Genomic DNA, 23832 nt, shown 5'->3' on the forward strand with positions numbered 1-23832 from the left:
GGCTTGGGGGAAATAATATTGAATAAGACATTCCTGATCACTGTCTAGTGGTGGAGACAGACATAAGATTATATATTCTGGTGATTTGAATAAAATGTAATAACTGATATAATACAGTTATGACAAAAGAGCCTCCCATAAGTTTTAATGTTTTTGGAACTGAAACTTCAGAGTTTTTCTGGTGTAGCATGCTCTTTCTCAGTCGCAGCTTCACGTTAGAAATAGAATTGTGAAAAAAGAAAATCACATTTGACAAAAAACTAGTGATGATCAGGTCCCACCATAGACCTAATTAAATCAGCATCTCTGGGCTGCTGCCAATTTCCCCAGGTGATTCTAATGTGCAGCCAAGGGTCAAGAGCCAATGCTTTAGATACTTTCTTCTCTTTTTCTTTGGTGTTTTCCAGGATTATACTATACCATAGGATAATTCCTTGCTTTTTACTTGACTTTTGAAACTTACATAATGGCAGGTGTTTAGAGTTTAAAATGCTTTTATGATCTCATTAAAGCCTCACAATGATAAATTTAGAAAAGTATTATCATCCCCATTTTGCAGAAAAGATAGCCGAAGCTCAGAAAAACTACACCTTAAGTAAAGGATAGACTTAAACCAAGGTATTCAGAATCCAGTCTTTCTGTTTCTATTGCATTTCTAGCAGAAACTTCCAACCACTGTTTAAATACTTAAAGGTCTTCTCTTGCTGCTAAGTTTTCTACTGATACAACTTTATGATCTGTTGAGAAATCTTTGCTCATTGTTCATCTGGCTGAACCACTTGTATATTTCTTTTTATATTTCTTCCTTTTATTCTGGCTCTAATGCTCTTGACCATACTTCCACCCTCAGCTATAATTTCTTGAAATGCTGTAGCCATTTTTCAGTCCTTTTTTTTTTTTTTACAGTTTTTTCTTTTATAAAAGAATATACCCTTTCCTATATTTTATTTCAGTGGTGAGTCCCTGCCACCAAGTCTTTGTGGTATATATGAGTTTGTTTAATACTGAAAACTAATCTTATAACTGCAAATATCCATTGTTGTCCAAATCTGTTTTAGTTCCTGAGTTTGGATCTTGAGAACTTGGATATAAGGGACACCAGTACTTGAGGTAACCTTTGTTCAGTTCTCTGTCTGGAAGGATCAAGGAGCTCTGTATCAGAATAACTCACTTTTCCCTGTGGCTAGACATGAACACATGAACAGGTTGTGTTGTGTTTCCCTGTGGCCAGACATGAACACATGAACAGAACACAACCTGTTCTCTACTATTCTTCCCGAGTTGTCTTTCCATCCTGGAAGGAAACTCCTTTCCCATTGCTTCCTTCCTTTCTCCTCTCCCACCAGGGTCCCAGCTCCATCTTGCTGAGGAAGGAGGCGGGGGCAGTGCATTTGGGAGATGGGAGTGGAGGGCATTCCAGGCATAGGGAAAGTGTGTCAAAGTCTGGAGGCCTTGCGGTCTCTTTCAAGGGCCCATAGTTGCCACGGCTGGCTAGTACTGAGGGCCTCTCTGCCTCATATGTACTATTATGTGAACAGACCTCCCCACCAGAGGTGACAATAAAAGGAGGAAAGGCTGAATGAAGGTCACAGAGAGCCCCGTTGAGTGTGGCTGTGTTCTGTACCCTGGCATGGAATTCTGTTGTATGGACGCTTTATCACTGTTTTTTATGGGTCATATCTGGTTTTACAGTATTCATCCATTTGTACCAATTTCATCCACTATGTTTTTAGTTAATTATTCTTCATCAACTTAGGTGTCCAGAAAGTCAAATACAAGAGATGAAGCTTTTCTCAAGACAAGTGCTTATCATTCTGTTCTTTCCAGCACAGTCCAGAAACCAAGTTTCACTTTTAGATACCATCTGTGAACCCAGCTGTTTTTTTTTTTTTTTTTTTTACACTTCATCTTTCTCTTAAGATGTAAATATATTGTCCTCCCAAGTTCTTCTGTTCTTTCCCAGAATCACTGAAAATAAATTATATGTTCCTTCTGGCATAGAATCAAGGAAAGTGAGTGATGATTTGGTTTGATGAGTTTTGGCAAGCCACCCTTTCCCCCAAAGAGTAAGCCAACTCCTGATCAGTCATGTCAGACCGATACTGCCATGTCCATTCCCCATGGAAGGAAATCACCAATAGCCATTACTTTGTCATCTTCTTGGAGTCAGGTAAAGGATGTCTTGAACCAGTTACTGTCTTTTTGCTGGAGCCCAGGATTCTGCTGCTTCTGTACTAGGGCTCTGTGGAAAGAAAGAACCTCATGTCTAGTTTTATAGCTCCAGTTGGATAGACTTCATTCTTTTCCTTTTCTGGACCATGCTTCCAACTCATTTTTTTTCCCCTTTAAGGGGAAAAAAAAGTTCTCTGTAGTTCTAGTCCTTAAGGTTTTATTTGAAGGGTAAAAAGAAATTTTATGAGGCTTGAAGGCCTGACAAATGTGTTTGACTTTTACTTTATAGTAACTAGATGTTAGGGATCATCCTGAATGGAAAATTAGAATGATGGTTACATTTATTTGTAATAGGATGTAAAGGATTTAAAGCAACAGATTCAGTTTAATGTTTTTACAAACCAGAATCATACCCAAATTCTATAAAATAGACACAGCTGTGTAAGGTTAATTTTAAGAAGGTTCTTCTCTATTTTTCATAGAAGTGACAAATTTAATTTTAAATGATTTCTCAGATTGTAACATTGCTTATATTTACAGATGACATATTCTAGTGATAATCAACTTTTTAAAAAACTGCAAAAATACAGAAGTATTAATTTTAGGACATCAAATAAACCAAGATTTATTAGGAAGAAAAAATCATAAAAGACAAACCAAAGCAGTGTCAGATGTGGCCCAAAAGAAAAACCAAATCACTTGCTGGGACTTTAGGGGCAGACCTTGGGTGAAGATATGGGATGCCAGGGTCTCTGTGGTGGTCCAGCTCAACTGCTTCATTGTATGACCAGGAGTCAGGTTTGGTGAGTTACCTAAGATAACCATCCGTGTGTGGCAGAGCCATGCTTGAGCCCAGGTTTCTTTCTTTCTTGTTTTTTGCGGTACGCGGGCCTCTCACTGTTGTGGCCTCTCCCGTTGCGGAGCACAGGCTCCGGACGCGCAGGCCCAGCAGCCATGGCTCACGGGCCCAGCCGCTCCCCAGCATGTGGGATCTTCCCAGACCGGGGCATGAACCCGTGTTCCCTGCATCGGCAGGCGGACTCTCAACCACTGCGCCACCAGGGAAGCCCGAGCCCAGGTTTCTTGACTCCTACTATGTTTCTTCCTTCTGTAACACACACTAAAGGATGGTTACTAGGTTATTCTGTGTTATGGTTTCTCTGGGGAAGAAGTAAAATAAATAGTCCCTTGGCTCTCTGCAGTGGGAAGAAGTCACCATTGTGTAGGGAAAAAGGAGCCTTTGTGTTGTGTATGTTCAGTGAGGTTTCCTTTAAAATTTCATTTAGTTTGAGATATAGTGATTTAGGGCGGGGTTGACCCAGAGCAGTTTTGGCCCTAGTTACAGAGGGTTGTGGAAGTCCTGTTGCTTGTTTAGTCGTGCCCAACAAAAATCTTGTTGAGCAGCTTCAGCACAGCACCTTTTACAGAGTGATTGGAGGATAAATGCTGGCTGAGTTGAAGTGATAGTGGCAGGAAGCATAAATCAGATTTAATGCAATCCTGATAAAGAACTGAATGTTGTCTCCACCCTGAATTTGGTGGCCACCGTGCATAAAATATCTGCTTTGACACAAAAAGAAGCATTTGGTTTCAGCTAATTTGTTTCTTAGGATACATATGCTGAGAACTAACTCTCCCTCCCCATTGGGAGTAAATAAGGGAGAGGGTCCTGAACAGAAGCTTGTTATGCTTCTAGCATTTTGTGTGCCCCAACTATATGCTATGAGATTTGTCTTTACCCTTGCTGTACCTAAAACTTCCTCTTGGCAATTGGCCTCTGCTTCCTCCACAAAACAAACAAAGGTTCCCTGCCTTCCTGTCTATAACTTCTCTGAATCCATAACTATCCTTACCTCCTTCTCTTCTGTCTCTCTTACCTCCTGTTTAAGATAGTTCCTCTACCTCTTTTCTGAATCTTTCCTTCTCCCCTTACTGAAGAATCCTCTTTCTTCAAGTATCTCCTTTCTGTTAGCTTCTTCCCTCAGCACTTAAGTCCCTCTGTCCTGTAGGTGCCCCCTCCAGAGAGTTACAGCATCTTTCTTCCTGCCTTTTATAACCAAGCTTCTTGTATATGAAGAGTGGTCTTCTTGTAACCATTCAGTTTCCGTACCCTTTCTTCTCCTTTAGCCTCTCTGATCAGTGTCACTGAAATTGCACAGGCAATCAATCTCTTAATTTGCAATTCCAAAGGACCCATCTCTGTGCTTGTCCTACTTGACTTTTCTGTGGTGGTTTACGTCATTGTTTCCATCTCCTTGGAGGTTTCTTCTCCGTCAGCTTGTGTGATGCCACTCTCTTCTGGCTGCTACCTCTTATCTTCTTCTTGGGCTTCTTTTCTGTGACTTGTCCCTTCTATAAGATTCTGCCCCAGCTGCCTCCTTTTCTCATTAAATGTTCCCTATTTCCTCTATGCTCATATGATAGGTGTATGTGCTCTGATTTAATAATTTTCCAGCTCAGATCTCTTTCCTGAGCACCAGACCTAACCTCACTAGAGATCCTGTAGGTACCTCAAACTCAACATGTTCAAAGCTCTGCAGTCCCCAGTCTCTTCCTCAGTTCCTGATTTCGTTATGCACCAAAGTCCGAAACTAAAAACCTCGGTGTCATCCCTGATTTCTTCTTTATATCACTCACTATAGTGTCACCAGTCATCTCTTTCTCTTCCATCCTGAATCAGCCACAGGTTTACCTGCTAGTGCTGATGATTTTTTTTTTTTTACTGATCCGTTTTTCTTTGCTAGGAGGTCTCTTTCTTCTGTAGCTCACTTTCTTCTGCTCTTCATGCCAGTGGCTTTAGTTTTGATTCTCCTAAATGAGAACATAATCATGGCCGCAAGCCAAACCATTTCAAGATGGAGTAAGATGTCAAGTATATAAAATGCTACAGGGAGAATGAAAAGGGTGAAGACTGAGAAAGAAGAAATTAGATTTGGTGATGTAGGTGGCGTCTGACCTCTGGGGTAAGTTTTGTAGTGTAGTGAAGACTTTTCCCCACACTCACTCTGCCTTTTGTGTACCCGTTTCTGAGGTGGCACCCAAGTGGTATCCTTCAAGTCACTTGAAATCTTGTTTGTTACCAGGGTCCTTTCTCTCCCTTGTTCACTTCGTTCTTCAGGTAGTGAGTTTTGCCAATGACACTTGTATATTCTCATTTGCATTGCTTTGATTTTTTCCTCCTTAAATTCGAATTTTGTAGATCATCTTTTTGTTATTCACATCTAATTGATCATCATGTTGTGATGGTTCTTCTTCATAATTAAAAATGTATCCCTTCTTTTCATCTCTGTTATCATTAATTAGAAAATACAATGGACAGTTATTAGTTCTTTGGCTTACTTTGTCATTCTTCAACTTCTAATACAATTGATCACTCTCTCCTTCGTAGCTCTCTTCTCTTGACTCTTGGGACTCCGTTCTCTTGATTTTCTTGCCACATCTTTGATGGCCTTTTCTTAGTCTTCTTTTAGGGCCCCCTAAATATAGAAGTCCTCTGGATTCTGTCCTCTGACTTGATCTCTCATGATCTTGTCTAGGCAGTCTTGGCCGTACTCATGATTTCAAGTACCACCCATCTGTTGACCCCCAAATCTTTGTCCTGAGCGCAGACTCTTCCACTGTTGTTTTTAGTTGTTTGCCAGGTACTTCCATTTGGAGGTTCCACAGAACTTCAGATATAGTGGATTCTAATGGGAACTCATCATCCTCTTTTCCAGACTTCTTCCTTTTTTATTTTGTCTTGATGAAGGGAACCACCAGTGGCCCATCATCCAGATAAGACACCTGAATGACATGAATGCCTCCGTCCTCACTTTCCACATTCATTAGGTCACAAATCCTATTGATTCTACTGCCCCAATTTTGAAATCTCTCTCAAATTTGCCCTCACAGACTTAATTTAGACCCTTATTGTTTCTTGCCTGATAGTTTCATTTGTCTCCTAACTGCTCTCTCTTTGTGCAATTGTCTCCCCTCCTTTCTCCCTACTTCCAAATCCAATACTCATAGCTAAAATTTGAGTGCTTATTATATATCATTTACATGTGAAATGTTTTATATGCATTCTCACTTAACCATCACACTAAACCATTATTATCCTTTTTACTTTGGAGCAGTGTAGGCCAGGCCTCACAGATAGTGGTAGAGAGATTTGAATTCAGGCTATATGCTCCAGAGCCCATAATCTTAATTTTAATTAACCAGTTCACCTACAGCCTTTCATGGCCACCCCTCTTTGCATACTCTAGTTTGGAAGCAAGTCACTGTCACAGTCTATATTCAGGGTTGTGGGGCGGGGTTGGGGGGTTAAGGTCCAACTCCTGGAGGGGGGATTATTGACTTAAATTATTCAGAATTCTTCTTTAAGGAAGATTTGTCTCTTCCCACTTATTTATTCATTCAGTCATTTACCTTATGTAGACTTGGTTATTTTATACTTTGGTTTATAATCTAATACTGTGATACTTATTTAACCAATTCTCATTTTTTTCTTTTACTTTAAAAAAAATTGAGGTATAATTGACATATAACATTAGTTTCAGGTTAACAACATAATGATTTGATATTTATAACAATTCTCATTTTAAAGATGTTCAAGTTATTACCAGTTTTTTGCTATTAGTGAATGAATATCTTAGAAGTCTTGGCATGCTGTGTTGATGGTTTCCTTTACATATATTCCTAAAAGTAGGATTGTTGGGTAGGTGCGTTTAAAAGTTTTTGGTACATGGGTGAGGTTTTTACATTGAGCATCTGTTTTCATATTTTCTGTCTTTCCAGGAAGTACTCTCTAACACCCTTGACATCTTGCGTTCCTCTTTGGGATTATGAATAGTTTATGTTTAAAGCCAGGAACTCACAACTATTCATGCTGATTTATTTACCTGTGTAGAGTATTGTGTCAAAGAATGCACTGCAGTATCGGGGAAATTCCCAGCATGACGCCCAGGAGTTTCTGCTGTGGCTTTTGGACCGAGTTCATGAAGACCTCAATCATGCTGTGAAGCAGAGTGGCCAGCCTCCTCTGAAGGTAAGGGCGCGCCCTCAGGGCAGTCAGAGAGCAGTGAGTGGTTGCAGCACAGGCCACCGGTGAACCGGTGAACCTAGTGAGGAGTGAGTGCAGATTCTTCTTCCAAACCTCCTCTGAGGAGTCGTTGCAGTTTGCAGTTAGTTAATATAGTAAAATTGACTAAGCTCTGGGTGAGTATAAAATTCATGGATACTTAGAGACTATTTCCTCCATTTACCACTGTGCTGGCAGTGTCAGACAGGAGCTTACACTCATGAGAGGGGACACATTTGCATGTATGACTAGCTTTAGACTGACATGAAGGGATTCCATCTCACTAAACTGTTTTTAAAGCAGAAATTTGCTTTCTATTCCAGTGAGACATAGTCTGTAGATCATTGGAATGTGAATACACAATCAAAAAGGAAATGTATTGATGTCTCTGCTGTTAGGATTAGATTTGAGTACAGGAACTGAACCCTTAGAATATACTTACTGAGAAACAGTGATTCATTCTCAATTTTTATTTATGTAATCTTAGTATGATGGGTAAAATGATTTATATAATGGAAATAAAGTGTTCTCCTCTCACAGCTTTAAAATTTTTTGATAATTCTTTTCTGTACCTCAAATTTTATTTTATTTTATTTTATTATTATTATTTTTTTATATCTTTATTGGAGTATAATTGCTTTACAATGTTGTGTTAGTTTCTGCTGTACAACAAAGTAAATCAGCTATACGTATACATATATCCCCATATCCCCTCCTTCTTGAGCCTCCCTCCCACCGTCCCCATCCCACCCCTCTAGGACGTCACAAAACATCAAGTTGATCTCCCTGTGCTATGCAGCAGCTTCCCACTAGCCATCCATTTTACATTTGGTAGTGTATATATGTCAGTGCTACTCTCTCACTTCGTCCCAGCTTCTCCTTCCCTGCCGTGTCCTCAAGTCCATTCTCTATGTCTGCATCTTTATTCCTGCCCTGCCACTAGGTTCATCAGTACCGCTTTTTTAGATTCCATATATATGCGTTAGCATACGGTATTTGTTTTTCTCTTTCTGACTTACTTCACTCTGTATGACAGACTCTAGGTCCATCCACCTCCTTACAAATAACTCAATTTTGTTCCTTTTTATGGCTGAGTAATATTCCATTGTATATATGTGCCACATCTTCTGTATCCATTCATCTGTCGATGGACATTTAGGTTGCTTCCATGTCCTGGTGATTGTAAATAGTGCTGCAGTGAACATTGTATATACCTCAAGTTTTAAATTTCTAGTTTTGGTAAGTTGTTAAAGTATTCTGATTCAAGGTCCTTTGTGCCTGAACATTCTGTACTATCTTTTGACTGTATGCTTGCGGCTGACTTTCCCACCAGATTGAGACGTACTCAAGGTCAGGCACTGTGTCTTATTATCTTTGTATCTTAATGCCCTTTGCATTGCTCTCTGCACGTGGTAGCTGATGCTCAGTAACAGTAAGGGGGAGGGACATGAAAAGGTTAAGTAAAATGTGAAGTAGAATGATTAGGCCCAAATAAGCAGCAGAGGTAATAGGTGCCAGACAAAAAATTCTCTTTAGGCAGGGGAGGAATTGGTACTTTTGAATAGTTGGGATTATTTCCTGGAAGAGGTTGGAGGGGGCCCTTTGAGAGTTGGAGGGGGATTGGAGCACTCTGGGGAAGGACTGCCCGACTGCCTGGATGGGGTGGAGAGACGGATAAGCACTGTGTCTGGGAGAGCCTGTGAGGCAATGAGTCCATTTGACCCATACCCTGGCATCTGCGTTCTGGTCCCTTTAGCAGATGTCTTTCCCTGAAACATCTGGATCTGATGCAGATTTTGTAAAGGAGGTCAAGGACATCTGTGACATTTTTAGGCTCATCTTTAATCAAGAACTGGCACTTTTAGTCTGTGAAATTGTACTTTATTTTTTTTTAGCCACCATCAGAGACTGATATGATGCCCGAGGGACCATCTTTTCCTGTCTGTAGCACTTTCGTACAAGAACTTTTTCAAGCCCAGTACAGGTACGAGCAAATTAAAATTTCCCTTATGTTGTGTGCTTATGTAGTTCTAGGTGATCTTAATGTGAGTGTCTTACATTTTTATTTTTGCAGATCTTCTTTGACATGTCCTCATTGCCAGAAGCAGAGCAACACTTTTGATCCTTTCCTCTGCATTTCTTTGCCAATTCCACTACCCCACACAAGGTAAGAACAGAGTTAATAAAATTAAGACTATATTCCTATATGTTCCTTTGCCTCTGTAGGCTCCTGTTGGGGCTTCTTGCATATTTAAACAAGTAATAGGATTAGTGATAAATTGAATACAGGCATTGTTAAGGCCTTACAGAAATTTATAAATGCCTGTCTGAGTTTGCAGGGTGAGCAGGTGCAGGGGGCAAGCAAGTCTTTTTGGTTGGTCTGGTTGTAGTCTGTTCCACCTATAGGTCATCCACGTATAGTATGAGGGCCAGAGAAGGTTGTTGAATGCCTTCTAGAGCCTCTAGAGACCTTACGTTCCACTTTTAATTAGCTGCTTTATTTGAACTGTTCCTCAAAATTTCTAGGAGTTACGCTGTTATAAAGAAAATACAAAGCACAGAACCAAGTATTGATATGCTGTATTTTTGTTGTGTTGCCTTTATTATTATGCTGTATTGCCTTTTCCAAAGAGTTCTTTTTTTTTTTTAAAGGAAAACCATTGCTTTCAATGATGTAGATTCTCCATGATTTGTCCCTCTATATATATATATATATATATATATATTTTGCGGTACGCGGGCCTCTCACTGCTGTGGCCTCTCCCGGTACTCGGGCCTCTCACTGCTGTGGCCTCCCCCGCTGCGGAGCACAGGCTCCGGACGCGCAGGCTCAGCGGCCATGGCCCACGGGCCCAGCCGCTCCACGGCATGTGGGATCCTCCCAGACGAGGGCACGAACCCGTGTCCCCTGCATCTCAGGCGGACTCTCAACCACTGCGCCACCAGGGAAGCCCCTCCAAAGAGTTCTTGATTGTCGTTTGATAGTTCTACTTAGGTCCAACTAAAGGTATGGGTTAGCTTTAGTTTTGTTGATTCCAGATCAGGGTTGTTCTGCTTCTATATTTTAGTTGAAGTAAGTGACTAATAAGAATATCTGACTTTGATCTGTACAGGCCTCTGTATGTCACTGTAGTGTATCAAGGGAAATGTTCTCACTGCATGCGGATTGGTGTGGCCGTGCCTCTGTCTGGGACTGTCGCCAGACTTCGGGAAGCAGTGTCTATGGAAACAAAGATCCCCACTGATCAGGTAATAAGCTTGCTAAGACTGATTACACACGAGCCACAAAAGTGTTGCTTTCTTTTCTTCTGGAATTTTTTAACAGTTCTCAGCCAAACATGGTTGGAGAGAAATTTAAAACCAGTTGTTTCTAGTGTTGAGGGAAAAATAAAAAGTCAGGATCCAAAGGAGAAAAATACACACAAAACCTTCTCATGCTTCATTTAATTGTATATATATATTTAAAAGGAAAAGCTATGACTTTACACCAAGACCTTCTTTCAACTTTGTTTATAAAGTATAATTAGTTAATCCCTCTTAAATCATTCTGGGGATGCTCATGTGGGCAATAGGAAGAGCATCCTGTGGTATTTGAAGGTCAGAGAGGCTTAGAAAACTCAACCAGTGGCTCTTGAAAATCCCTTCCCATTATGGTGATAAGAATGGGCCTATTTCTAGTACAGTACATATAGGTGCTCAGTTTGGTTTATTTTCTGATTAAAGCTAGGCTAGAGTCTTTTACCTTGTTTAGATAAGAGAAAGGAAAGTTGTACCTCCTCCCTTTCTTTTTTGGGTAAATTTTTGATAAGTAGTTATATTGACCGAAAATAATTTGGGCCTGTTTGTGACTTGACATACTTTTGCATACTCTTTTACTCAATTCACTGTTGGGGTTTTATTTGGAAAAAAATTCCCTATTTAAAATTTACCAAGGAAAGATGATTCAGTGGCTGAATAGCTTCCCCTAGATAACTTCTGGAAGCTGCTGTGTAATCATGTGACCAATAAAGGTGTTTTGTACTTTGGCCTCCTGTGACTGCATTTGAGAAGTTACCACAGTAAAACAAAAACAACCAGTAGTGTTGCCCTGATATAGCAAATATCTCATATTTTCATAGGCCAAGTACTGGCAGATTGCTAAAACGTTCACATTTTTCCTTACTTTGAGGTGCTCATTGATTGATTGATTGATTTTAAATTCAAGATGAGGGAAAAGACAGAAAGGGAGGCTTAGGTGTGTGTTGGAGGCAGATCTGTCTGTATCTTTAAATCTTCCAGTGCTGTCTGGCTCTTTTTGCATTGTTTAAATGAGTGATGTAATTACAAGTTTGTTTTTGACCTCAGCTTGCTGGAGAAAGTGAATTATACTTGCATGTTCACCTTCAGGAAAACAATACGGTCGTTAAAATCATTAGAAGAGAAGAGGGCCAGGAATATTTTTCTTGGACTGTTTGTGGAATATGCCACCAAGCCTCTTTCACCTCATCAACTCATAGTGTTTGTGATAGTAGAGGGGACCTTAGGGGTCCAGTCCAACCCCCTCATTTGAAGTAGGCCCAGAGAAACGATGTGACTGGTTCAAGATCACAGGGCTGGTTGGTGGCAGGCAGAATTGGAACTTCTTCAAGCTCAGTGCAGTGCTTTTTCACTAGAGGGTGCTGCTGAGCACGTAATGAGGTCTCTAAATGTCTCCATTGTCTTTTTCCCCATCTTTTGTTTTTCTTTCATTATAAACTACTCAACCATTTCAGAAACTTAACTTACAAGTGAAAGTATCTTGTACTAAGTATCTTAAGAACTAAGGGTTACTAACTTTAATACTTGTTGTATATTCATTCATATTTTTTCCTGTGCATGTACTATATTAATATTTTATGAAAATGGAACCGTGTACTCACATTTTTCTTTCCCTACTTTTAATATTTACTTGGTAGATCTTTCCACGTTAGTGCAGATATATGCAGCTCATTCTTTGGAAGCGCTTTATAATTCCAGTAGAACTATAGTATAGTTAACTAGTTCCTATTGTTGGACACTTGAGTTGATTTCATTTTTTTTCCAACACAAATGTCCATGATTATTTGACATTTTTTAATCTGAAAATAAGAAAATTTAATGGTAGGAGAAAGTCTCGGAGTCAGGTGTAGACTCTATCCTCGCTACGAGGCTGAGTAGTTGTATAACCTTAGGCAAGTCACTCCATCTCTCTTTAGTTTCTTCCCCCTGTGAAAGAAGGGCCTTAGACTTTGTATCTGCTGAGTCTCTTCACCAAAACTTAGAGGAAACTGGATTTAGTGCCACAGCACTCTGAAATCAGAGTATGCTGTTATACAATCATAGAAGATATTGTGCTTCCAAGACTCTTATTAAAGGCAGATCACTTCGGCTTGATGAGGTGTTTCCAAGCCCTCAGATCACTGCAGTCCTGCTGGTCTGGAGACGTTCACAGCTGGATTGGGAGATCAATTCATATTGACTTTCCAGTTATCCAACTATTTACATTTTTCCCGTTTTTAGATTGTGTTAACAGAAATGTACTATGATGGGTTCCATCGTTCCTTTTGTGACACAGACGACCTGGAAACAGTCCATGAAAGCGACTGCATTTTTGCCTTTGAGACTCCAGAAATATTTAGGCCTGAAGGAATTCTCAGTCAAAGAGGTAAATGAGTATCTGTTTCCATAATACCACCTGGGTTTGCAGGTCTAACAAATGTCTACCCTCTTAGATTATTATATGATGGTATAATTTTTAAAACTTGTGGTAAAATACACATAACACATCTTTTTATGATGGTATAAATTTTAGGTAACATATTTCCCTGGCAGAAGGCAGTTCTTGGGAAAAACTTCGTTCCTGGCCTTAGTGTTCTTCAAGATCCTAGGGCTTCTATTCTTTTTGTTCTACTCCAGTGGTTGTCAAAACATCAGTGTCTCCTGGGAACTGATTAGAAATGCAAATTCTTAGGTGCCACTCCAGACCTGCTGAACAGAAACGCTGGGGGCAGAGCCCAGCAATCTGTTTTTAGCAGGTGATTCTGATGCACATGAAAGTTTGAGAACTGCTGCTCTACCCAGTCTTACCAGTATTTTCTACTGGTGATTTTTAGAGCTAAACTCTCTACTAGCCCCCACTTTTCTTCTGGTCCCTGACTTCCAGCTGTCCATTGGAATCTCTGTTTATAGCCCTACAGGTATCTTACACTGAGCGCTTCTTTCTTAGTTCCTCTTGCGTTTCTTCTGTGAAATACGGCATCACCATCCTTCTCTTCACCCAAGCTGGACCCAAACACTTCTCCCTCAGATTTTGACTTAAATTCACAACTGAAGTTTTCCTCTGCATTCTACTGCGACTGACACAGTGCAGACCAGTCTCAACTGGGCTTTTCTAGTAACTTCTTTACCCCTGGGCTTTCTCCTGTTCAGTTATTTCTTCACAGCGCCACCAGACTTATTCTGACATACAGTTCTGACCACGTTACGTGCTTATTGATTTACCAGTGCTTCCCTTTTGTCTGCGATTAAATCTGAATACCTGGGAAGAATGCATGGCCCCTCATGATTTGGTCCTTGCCTTTTTTCCAGCCTCTCTACTATATTCCATTTTCTTCCCCATGTACCTTATCCAAGTTACTCTTTATTTCTGGAACATGCCACATGCTTTTATACTTTCCCTACTGTTTGCTTTGCTAAAAATTCATTTCTCCAGCTCCCGTCTCATTAGCTCCTACTTTGTCTCCCCTAAGGACACCTCCCAATCTCCCCATCCCGCCCAGTCCTAAGCAGTCATTATTCTACTTTCTGTCTCTATAGATTTCCCTAGTCTAGACTTTGATATGAATGGAGTCATATAATATGTGGCCTTTTGTGACTTGTTTCTTTGACTTAGCATAGTGTTTCAAGGTTCATCCACATTGTAGCATATATCAGTCCTTCATTCCTTTTTATGGCTGAGTATTATTCCATTATATGTATATGCCACATTTTGTTTATCCATTCATCTGCTGATGGACATTTGAGTTGTTTCCACCTTTTGGCTATTATGAAATACTGCTGCTATGACCATTCACGTACAAGTATTTGTTTGAATACCTATTTTCAGTTCCTTTGTAGGTATGTACCTAGGAGTGGAAGTGCTGGGTCATATGGTAATTCTATGTTTAACTTTCTGAGGAGTTGCCAGACTGTTTTCCATAGCAACTGCATCATTTTTCATTCCCAACAACAATATATGAGGGTTACAATTTCTCCACATTCTGGCCAATGTTTGTTATTTTCTGTCTTTTTGATTATAGCCATCCTAGTGGGTGTGAAGTGGTATGTCATTGTGATTTTTATTTGCATTTTCCTAATGACAGATCATGTTGATATCTTTTCATGTGGTTTTTGGCCAGTTGTATATCTTCTTTAGAGAAATGTCTATTCAAGTCCTTTACCTACTTCAAAATTGTGTTGCTTGTCTTTTTGTTTTTGAGTTGTAAGAGTTCTTTATATCTGCTGGATACTAGACCTGTGTCAGATACATGACTTGCAAATATTTTCTCTCATTCTGTGGGCTATCTTTTTACTTCCTTCGTAGTGTTTTTTGATGCACAAAAGTTCTTAATTTTGATGAAGTCATATCCAAGAATCCATCACCAAATCCAAGGCCATGAGGTTTACCTGTGTTTTCTTCTAAGAGTTTTATAGTTTTAGCTCTTACATTTGGGTCTTTGATTCATTTTGAGTTAATTTAGCTCTTACATTTGGGTCTTTGATTCATTTTGAGTTAATCTTTGTATGTGGTGTGAAGTAGGAGTTCAACTCCATTCTTTTGCATGTGAGTATTCAGTAGTCCCAGCACCACTGTTGAAGAGATTATTCTTTCCTCATTGAATGGCCTTGGTACCCCTGTTGAAAGTTCTTATTTTAGTTCCTTTTTTCCTTCATCTCTACTTCTAGAGGTCTCTGATGCCTCTAGTCTCTGAACCTTTGGTAATTCTGTATTTTGGGTTGGTCGGCTTTCTGCACTGCCAGCTTAGGATTCAGTTTTCTCTGGTCTACTCATATTTACATGATTATTTTTTTGAGTCTTATTTCAGTTGTCATTCTCTGACTTGGGAGCTTTTTTGTTTATTTTCTAGTTGTTGTGTTTTCAGGTGTGTGCTTTTGTTTGTTTAAATTGTTTACTAATTTTAGTTGCATTATAGTAAAAAATAGCCAATCATCACCTTGTACAGAAAACCCTTCCTCACTTCCCCCACCCCAGACTGGCTGACTGACTTCTGCTCTCCCGTGTTCCAGTGTAGCTTTTGCTAATCTCTGACACTAGCATGTTGTATGGAAATGCTCTCAGCTCTGTCCTTCCTACCAGACTGTGAAATTCTCTGCAGTTGGGACTACACTTTGCTTTATCTTTCTGTACCTAGCAGTTTAGTGTACTTCGTAATACACAGCGAAAGCCCAGTTAACGTTTGTTTAACTGAAAATTTCCCCCAAGCCCCCTTCATACCCCAGTTGCTTACGGTTAACACTAAGTTTCTATTTATAAATGAATTTGATGAGGTCCAAGATTATATAGTCAAGCCAGAGAGTGCCTTTGTTGGAAGAATATACCACTTAGTGAATATGCGTAAGCCTCTGTTCTTTACCAAGGCCTCATCAATATTTTGTTCATGCATATGAGGCTACTGTCTTCCCCAGTTCACGGGTGAGGGAGCTGAGACTTAGAGAGGTTAGGTCATGGGCCCAGGTCACACAGTTGGTAGTGATGGGCCTGGACTATGAATGTGGAGCTTGATTTCTGAGCAGTTGAGTGGTATCCTCTCATCTCATTGGGAATCCTGATCACTTTTAGCAGAACTGGTCCTCCCAGCCTTACTTCTGCCAAGAACCTGGGAAATGAGCCTGTTAATTGTCTCAAATTCAGACTTCTATTTATTTTTCTCATACCAAAGTTTAAAATGGTTGTGAAGTGAAATCTGCTGCTCTTTTGTGATTTCTCTATGGTATTTAAGCTTAAAAAGTTTTCTTCCCTCTAATAGCTTGGTGAAGATTCAGTTCTTCCTTATTTCTAGTTTCTATGTTCTCATTTCTAAACTCTAATTAATCTGGAATTTATTTTAGTATTAACTCTGTATGTTAATAGGTTCAACAAATCTCCTGTTGCTGGATATTTAGGTTATTGCTGGAGTTTTGCTATGGATACTTTTGTGTAAACCACCTTTTATTTTATTCTCCTTTTGGTGATATTGTTATTATTTCTTTGGTGTGGTAGTGGTGGAGGGCTTCTTCTGTTCTCCAGTTTGAGGTATCATTTCCTTAGGGTATACTTCCAAAGGATTAAAGAAATGAGCAATTATTTAGTCAAGCATTTATTGAGTTCCTACTAAGCGCAGGACCTTGTGCTAGGTGCTGAATTGCTAAGTACCTCTGATTGACAGTTAGCTCTGCTTTGGGGCATGTCTGAAGACCTGGTTTTTAGCAACCAGCACTGTGCCTGTCAAACATATATTTTTGTTCACTTTATTGTAGGTCAATCCAGGCTACTTGATTGTATTAAAGTTCCGTAATGGCTGTGAGTTTCTTATAAGTCTGGGTCTAAAGTGAGGAAAAGAAGCTGCTGTTGGAATATTGAAGATCATTCTACATGTACTAGTCTTTATTTTTTATTAAAATTTTTTTATTTGGTTGCTGGTTGTATGGTCTCACTTTAAGTTTGTCTTGGTGGGTCATCTCTGCAAACTTGCCATTCTAAAACTAATATTCATTGAAGTGAAGAGTTTTAATTTTCAGTTTTTAAGGTAGTAGGTAGGTAAGGCGAGTTTAAATGAAATAATGGATGCAGAAAATTTTCTTATGACTAGATGAGTAATCTCAAAGTAGGTCATTTGTTCCTTTTTTCAATCGCAGCTTAAATACCATAATGACAATTTCTTAATTTCTCTAATGGGTAAATTTTTTGTAATGAAAGAATAAAAAATTTTGAAGAGATAAAATAAGTTTTCATTTTGTTTTAGGAATCCACTTAAACAACAACCTAAACCACTTGAAATTTGGCTTGGATCATTATAGACTGTCTTCTTCTACACAAGCAGCAGCAAAGCAGGGGAGAGCAGACTTAACCCCCGCGAGAGCAGGAAGCGACAAGATTGTTCTATTAGTGTGTAACCGAGCCTGCACTGGGCAGCAGGGGAAAAGGTGAAGACCAACTTATTTTCCAATAAATATTGAGACTTTAAAAGTCTAATATTTTCAAATGTTTTAAAAGTAGGGATAAAAAAAACCCCTTACTTGTAGTAGTTAATTGTTGATTCTGATATTTAGAAAGAGCATGTGTGTAAATTGACCTGATTTGAGGGGTTGGGAGGGGGAGAAGATAAAATTAGGATGATAAGATCTGAGTTAGAATGGCTCCCAAGCTCATGTAGTTTTTAAAGGCACACTTCTCTGTATATTTTCAGCTCAAGATCCTTCTGGGTCTCTAGACCTGTAGACCTATATCCAGCTACTTTCTTTACAGCATTTTTTTCTTCTATTAATTCTTAACAAATCTACTTGGATGGCACATGCACCTCAGTCTTGTGTTCCAAACTGAACTCATTGTGTTTCCCTATAAACCTGACCCTCCAGTATTTCCTGGCTTGGCAAATGGCACCAGTATTCATTCAGCTGCATGTAGTCAGACATTTGGGAGTTAGAAATCTCTCTCAAATCTGTTTCTCTCTGTAAGAATTTATGGGAGTTACTTTTTTTTTTTTTAAACATCTTTATTGGAGTATACTTGCTTTACAATGTTATGTTAGTTTCTGTATGGGAGTTACTTTTAAAGTAACTTTATCACAATAGTAATGTAACTTGAGTAATATCAAGGTATGGATGTGTTTCAGGGAGGAAGGATACTGTTTCTAATATTTGTCAGAGTAGCATTTATATTAACTTTTTAAAATGTTGCTTTGAAATAAGTTTCTTATTTAAGAATGGTAAATAACATAAAAGCAAAATGTGTTGATTTGTATATTTATGATGTTCATTAGCAGGTACTTTAGTGTTTACAGTGTGTTGGCCACTATTCTGAACACTAGGGATATAGCAGGATCTGTGTGTTCTCATGGAGCTTGCATCCTAGTTAGGACAGAGCCACTAGAGACAAGTAAACACACTTAACTTCAGACAGGCGTCGTCACTTTGAAGATGTTAAAACATGCGGGTGTGATAGAACGTGCTGGTGGGGGCTCTAGCAAAACTGTCTTAGAGAGGGAGGCAAGGGGGGCCTCCCTGAGGACGCGGCAGCTGGGCTGAGCTGAGTGGGAAGGTGCGAACTGTGTGAGCCTCTTGGGAGGGATCCCGTGAAGAGGGGACATCGAGTACAGAGATGCTGAGATTATGGCTGAGTAATATTCCGTTGTATATATGTACCACATCTTTATCCAGTCCTCTGCTGATGGACGTTTAGGGTCCTTCCACGTCTTGATTCCTATAAATAGTGCTGCTGTGAACATTGGGGTGCAGGTATCTTCTCGGATTATGGTTTTCTCTGGATATTACCAGGGGAAAGGGGGCAAGGTATTAAATTGGGAGATTGGGATTGACATATACATACTACTATATATAAAATAGATAACTAATGAGGACCTGCTTGTATAGCACAGGGAATTCTACTCAGTACTCTGTAATCCCCTATGTGGGAAACGAATCTAAAAAAGAGTGGATATATGTATATGTATAACTGATTCACTTTGCTGTACGCCTGAAACTAACACAACATTGTAAATCAACTATACTCCAATGAAAATTAAAAAGAAAAGAAGTTGCTGAGATTAGAAGGAGCTTGGCATGTTTAAGGGACAGAAGAAAAGGCAGCTCATCGTATTTATATAAAATAAAGAAATTATGGGGGCTTCCCTGGTGACAGTGGTTGAGAGTCCGCCTGCCGATGCGGGGGACGCGGGTTCGTGCCCCGGTCTGGAAGGATCCTACGTGCCGCGGAGCGGCTGGGCCCATAAGCCATGGCTGCTGAGCCTGCGTGTCCGGAGCCTGTGCTCCGCGGCGGGAGAGGCCGCAACGGTGAGGGGCCCGCGTATCGCAAAAAATAAATAAATAAATGAAAGAAAGAAAGAAAGAAAGAAAGAAAGAAATTATGAAATCCCTTTCATGATGCTAGTCTCTTAAAAGTGAGGACATTGTCGTGAAAAATATGGCTACCGATTTACACATTGTGCTTGTAACTTATTTCGCATCACAGTTGTCTTTAGGAAGGTAGGCTCACTCTTGAGTACTACTGTGAGTAAACTGGTACTTGTTAGGAGTGGGTTTCTTGGTGACCTTAGCACCCCTGCTTTGGCCTGAGTCAGGGTTTATCTGTTTGTTATTCACTTGTTCATTCATCCATTCAGCATCTACTATTGTCTAGGTATTGGCTGTCTGGGCTAGGAAGATAAGTCGGCCACAGTTCCTGCTGTCAGGTAACACAGTCTGTCGGTGGAGGCAGCAGAATAAGCAGGCAGTATTTGTAGTGCAGCAGAGCTCCGGGAGCAGGTCAGCGGGGTGCCAGTGGCTCCCTCTGCGGATGAGTAGGAAATAGCTGAAAAGAAGAGTGAGAAGGGTAGTCCAGACTGAGGGACTGGCTGTACGTTGGCGGTGTGAGTCGGACGCATTCAGAGCACAGCATGTAGGTCTGAATGGCTGGGGCTTGGGTGAGAGTTAAGGCTAGGCCAGTGCTCCTCCACGTTGGCTGCATATTAGAATCACCTGGGGAGCTCCTCAAACAGCCTTGGTGCTCCAGCCACAGACCAGAGGGATTGCAGCAGAATCTCGGGGGAATCACTGTGTTTTAAAGTTCCCTCGCTGATTTCAGCCTGCAGCCACTGCTGAGAACCATGGCTCTGCCTCTGATTCTCTAACACCTGTGAGCTCAGCACTGGATAGGAAACCTGGCAGGGGCCACGTGACTTCTGCCCTAGGCTAGGAGCTGACTTTTAGTGTCGCTTGCCAGTGCCTTCCTTGTTGTCAGGCCACCAGGATGTGGCTGCCTCCCTGCTAGACCTTCCAGCCCTATCTTTTCCTCTGGCACCTAACCCCTTATATGTTTGACCCATGCTGCTTGCTAGACTCGTGTCCACTCCCACCTGCTTTCCTCCCCATCTCCACTAATCCTGTCATCTTATTACCTGGCACCATACTCTGTTAGACGCCATTTTGGTGTATGAGTTGTTAAATTTCATTTAGAAATCTCAGTTTCCCTTCTGACTGTTTCATCCACTTATGATATTAAATTTCCTGTTTGTTTTATTTTGAGAACTGTCCTAAAACGAATTGTATTGTGATTCCATTTAAAAAGATCATGAATAAGGAGTTACAGTATTAAAGGAATTGTCATACTTTTTAAGGTGATTATAACATTTATGTGTGTTAGATTTGGACTACCTTTTGTGCTGCACTTAGAGAAGACAATAGCATGGGACCTTCTGCAGAGGGAAATCTTGGAGAAGATGAAGTATTTCTTGAGGCCCACAGTTGGCATTCAGGTGTGTAAGCCTTTTGGTACTCCAGCATAGCATGTGTGTACCCAGTGAAGAAAGTCATTACAGTGAGATTGGAAGTTCAGACCTTTGCCCTTAGGAAACACCAGACACTGAGCTGGAATGCCGGGGAGCCCTGGAGAAAAGCTGCGTAATAAAATCTGCTGTGTTCAGGTTTTCCAGAATGAGGACTGTCCCTCATTTTATGAAGGGAGCTGACCACTGCACGGTTTTCCATGCACTGCCAGGTGTTCCTTTATAATGTTTGTCTAATAAAGTTTAGCACATGATCGGCTTGGAGAGATTTTGTGGACTATCTATATATTTTCAAAATTATGATTTCTTTGTTAAGGTATCCGTGGAAAACTTATATTAATGTTCAGCTAAAGTAAATATTACTTGTCTTGCATAACATATTTGATATGTAAATTGCATTTGGGGCAATCATATTTAAAGTGTATTAGAGTGGCTCAACAGCCTCACAGAATGTCGTAGAGAAGCATTTTGCAAAACAGTTTGCTCTCCCTCTAATCTGTTTTGGAAATGCCCCAGTGAACCACATGCCCTCGAAGAGAAACTCAGCCTGATTTGCCTTTGCCATTTGTTGCAGGTGTGTCCATTCAGTTTGCGAGTGGTCAGTGTTGTGGGGATAACATACTTGCTGCCCCAGGAGGAGCAGCCCCTGTGCCACCCAACAGTAGAAAGGTAAAAAAAAAAAAATCACCTTCTAGACTTTCATATATGTTTGTGTGTAATTTCTAGTGATGTCTGATGTAATTTCCACATAAGTGTGGTAGGTCCTCCAGGCTCACTTAGAAAGTAAACACTTATTTTACTTTTGATTCATATTTGAGTAGGATATGTTTTATGATCTTTTTTGGAATCAGGAAAGCCTGGAGTACTGATGTTAGGAAAGTAAATTGATTGGTCTCAGGACCACAGATGAATTGCACTTTCATATTCACCAAGATCAAAGTTTTCCAAAGTAGAATTATAATCATAACACTTTCCTCCTTGAAATCCTTAAATGGTAACCGTGGCCTCAAAGATGAAGCCCAGTTTCCACAGTATGTGAAGTTCTCCACAGTTTGAACCCTGACTACTTCCCTTCTGTCAGGCCTCTTTCTTCTCCCCACTATATTAAACATTCAGCAGCATCAAAGTACTGAGGGTTGTTTGAACGCACAATATGGTTTTATGTGTGCCTTTGCACGTGTAGTTTCCTCTGTTGATAATTCATTCCTTTTGAGCCTCTCTTCACACTGTCCCTCCTCTCTCCCTTGGAATTATCTTCTCCCCTCTGCTATCTCTGTGCTTTTACATACTTCTGTTATTAATAAAGTAATAGAGATATGTATATATAGACACGATACATATATGGATACATATAAATATAAAAACACATTATTGTTTTTATTATAATGACTTTTTCAACAAATATCGTAGTGCCCTGCATTTCAGGATTCCAAAAAAGTATACAACATGGTTCTGTTTGAAAGCAACTCACTGTTTGGTTTTAGAGATTAGAGTTAATAGATTAGATAATGATCCAAAACATTGCAAAACTTAAAAACTATTTGATGGGTAATACTGACTGTTAATGCTGAGTATGTCAGGAGATGGTGAAGGAGCCAAGGAGCTCAGGGGAAATAAGTGAGGTGAAACTTGAGGGATGCCTTGTAGGAAGGCACAGTTTACATTGGTGTGGGCACGGTCCAGGGACCAAGCATGGCCTATGGGGGTAGGTGGAGAGATGCAGGAGCAGAGTTTGTTCCCAGAGAGACTATCGTCCCGTCCAGTCTCTATTGATTTGGTGAGATATTGGACAAAAATTGGAAAGATCATTAACATCTAAGAGTTACTGTGGATAACCTTATAGTGTGGTACTAAATTTCTTCCAGTATCTTTATTTCCATATTGAATATTTTAATTTAAGGATTTTTCAGTCCAGTTGTAATCAAGTTATTAAATAAGAGTTTATAATGGTCAGAAACCTCTTCTGATGGGGAACGATGATGAAGATTTTCAGCAATCACACTATGATTTCAGATTTCAGATAGGATGTATATTTAATTAAAATCATTTATTTAGAAAGTAATACGTGACTTCCTTCCCCATCCTCTAGGGCACTAAAATCTTGTGGACCAGGTGGCACTGCTCACGTGAAATTAGTGGTAGAATGGGACAAGGAGACAAAAGATTTGTAAGTATTTTTTTAACTTAGTGTTTGTAGAGTCATTGTCTTAACTATCACTATAATAGCATACCTTTGATCTTTCAAATTAGCTGAAACACAAACCTCTGTTTTCTTTAGCTAAGTATCCAAGTGTGTTGCTGATCCTTTATTTAAGTAATTTATTATTTCTCTCCTACACATTCTGTTGTCTGGATCCCAAAACCTTAGAACATTTGTTTGCTGCTAATGAGACAGAAGCTATATATTCATTAACTACTGTGTAGGTCAAATTACTTTGATTTTTATTACAGACCCATTAACTCTAGCAAGTTATGCCAAATGCATGCCCTTTGATACAGAGGACAAGAATATATGATTAATCAGTACAGTTTGTGCCCAATCCCAGAAAAAACAATTCCAAGTTATTTCTTGAAAATAATGTCATAGATAGAGAATGTCTCACAACATTTTGGAACATAGAAAAGTTGGATTGCCACTTTTATTTTCTTACATATTGACCTTTTTGGTTATGAATTTACAGCCGCGTTGTGAAGCTGTTAATTGTATTTTGTGTCAGTTTTCCAAGACATTCTCTAATACATGCTTTTTCTCCCCTGATCGCAGCTTGTTTGTAAATACCGAAGATGAGTATATCCCTGATGCAGAAAGTGTCCGGCTGCAAAGGGAGCGTCACCATCAGCCTCAAACTTGCACTTTATCCCAGTGTTTCCAACTCTACACCAAAGAGGAGCGGGTAAGGGTTGGGCAGCATTTGTTGGGTGGTGAGGGTAGTAGGGAGGGCCCAGGGCAAGATGACAGTGGAGAAACAAATTATGCACCAGAAAACTCCCCAAGGATTTTTGCATTTACATAGGTTCTGCACATGTGATATGCATCTTAGTGTTATTCCTCTTAGGATTTTA

The 23832-nt window shown here is 39.9% G+C and overlaps 1 protein-coding gene across 2 annotated transcripts in view; it reads left to right on the forward strand.

Annotated features, from left to right (window-relative positions):
* Window positions 1–23832, forward strand: part of USP31 (ubiquitin specific peptidase 31) — a 78651-nt gene that overhangs the window by 28440 nt on the left and 26379 nt on the right. For both annotated transcript variants that reach the window (XM_082600516.1, XM_082600517.1), the window contains exons 2-11: window positions 7064–7201; window positions 9130–9218; window positions 9309–9401; window positions 10348–10483; window positions 12752–12896; window positions 17233–17413; window positions 20628–20739; window positions 21344–21438; window positions 22859–22936; window positions 23534–23663. In XM_082600516.1, coding sequence (XP_082456642.1) covers window positions 7064–7201; window positions 9130–9218; window positions 9309–9401; window positions 10348–10483; window positions 12752–12896; window positions 17233–17413; window positions 20628–20739; window positions 21344–21438; window positions 22859–22936; window positions 23534–23663 — 1197 coding nt within the window. The remainder of the gene's footprint in view (window positions 1–7063; window positions 7202–9129; window positions 9219–9308; window positions 9402–10347; window positions 10484–12751; window positions 12897–17232; window positions 17414–20627; window positions 20740–21343; window positions 21439–22858; window positions 22937–23533; window positions 23664–23832) is intronic.

Source organism: Mesoplodon mirus (genome assembly GCF_964341445.2).
Source record: "Mesoplodon mirus genome assembly, chromosome: 15".
Taxonomy (NCBI): domain Eukaryota; kingdom Metazoa; phylum Chordata; class Mammalia; order Artiodactyla; family Ziphiidae; genus Mesoplodon; species Mesoplodon mirus.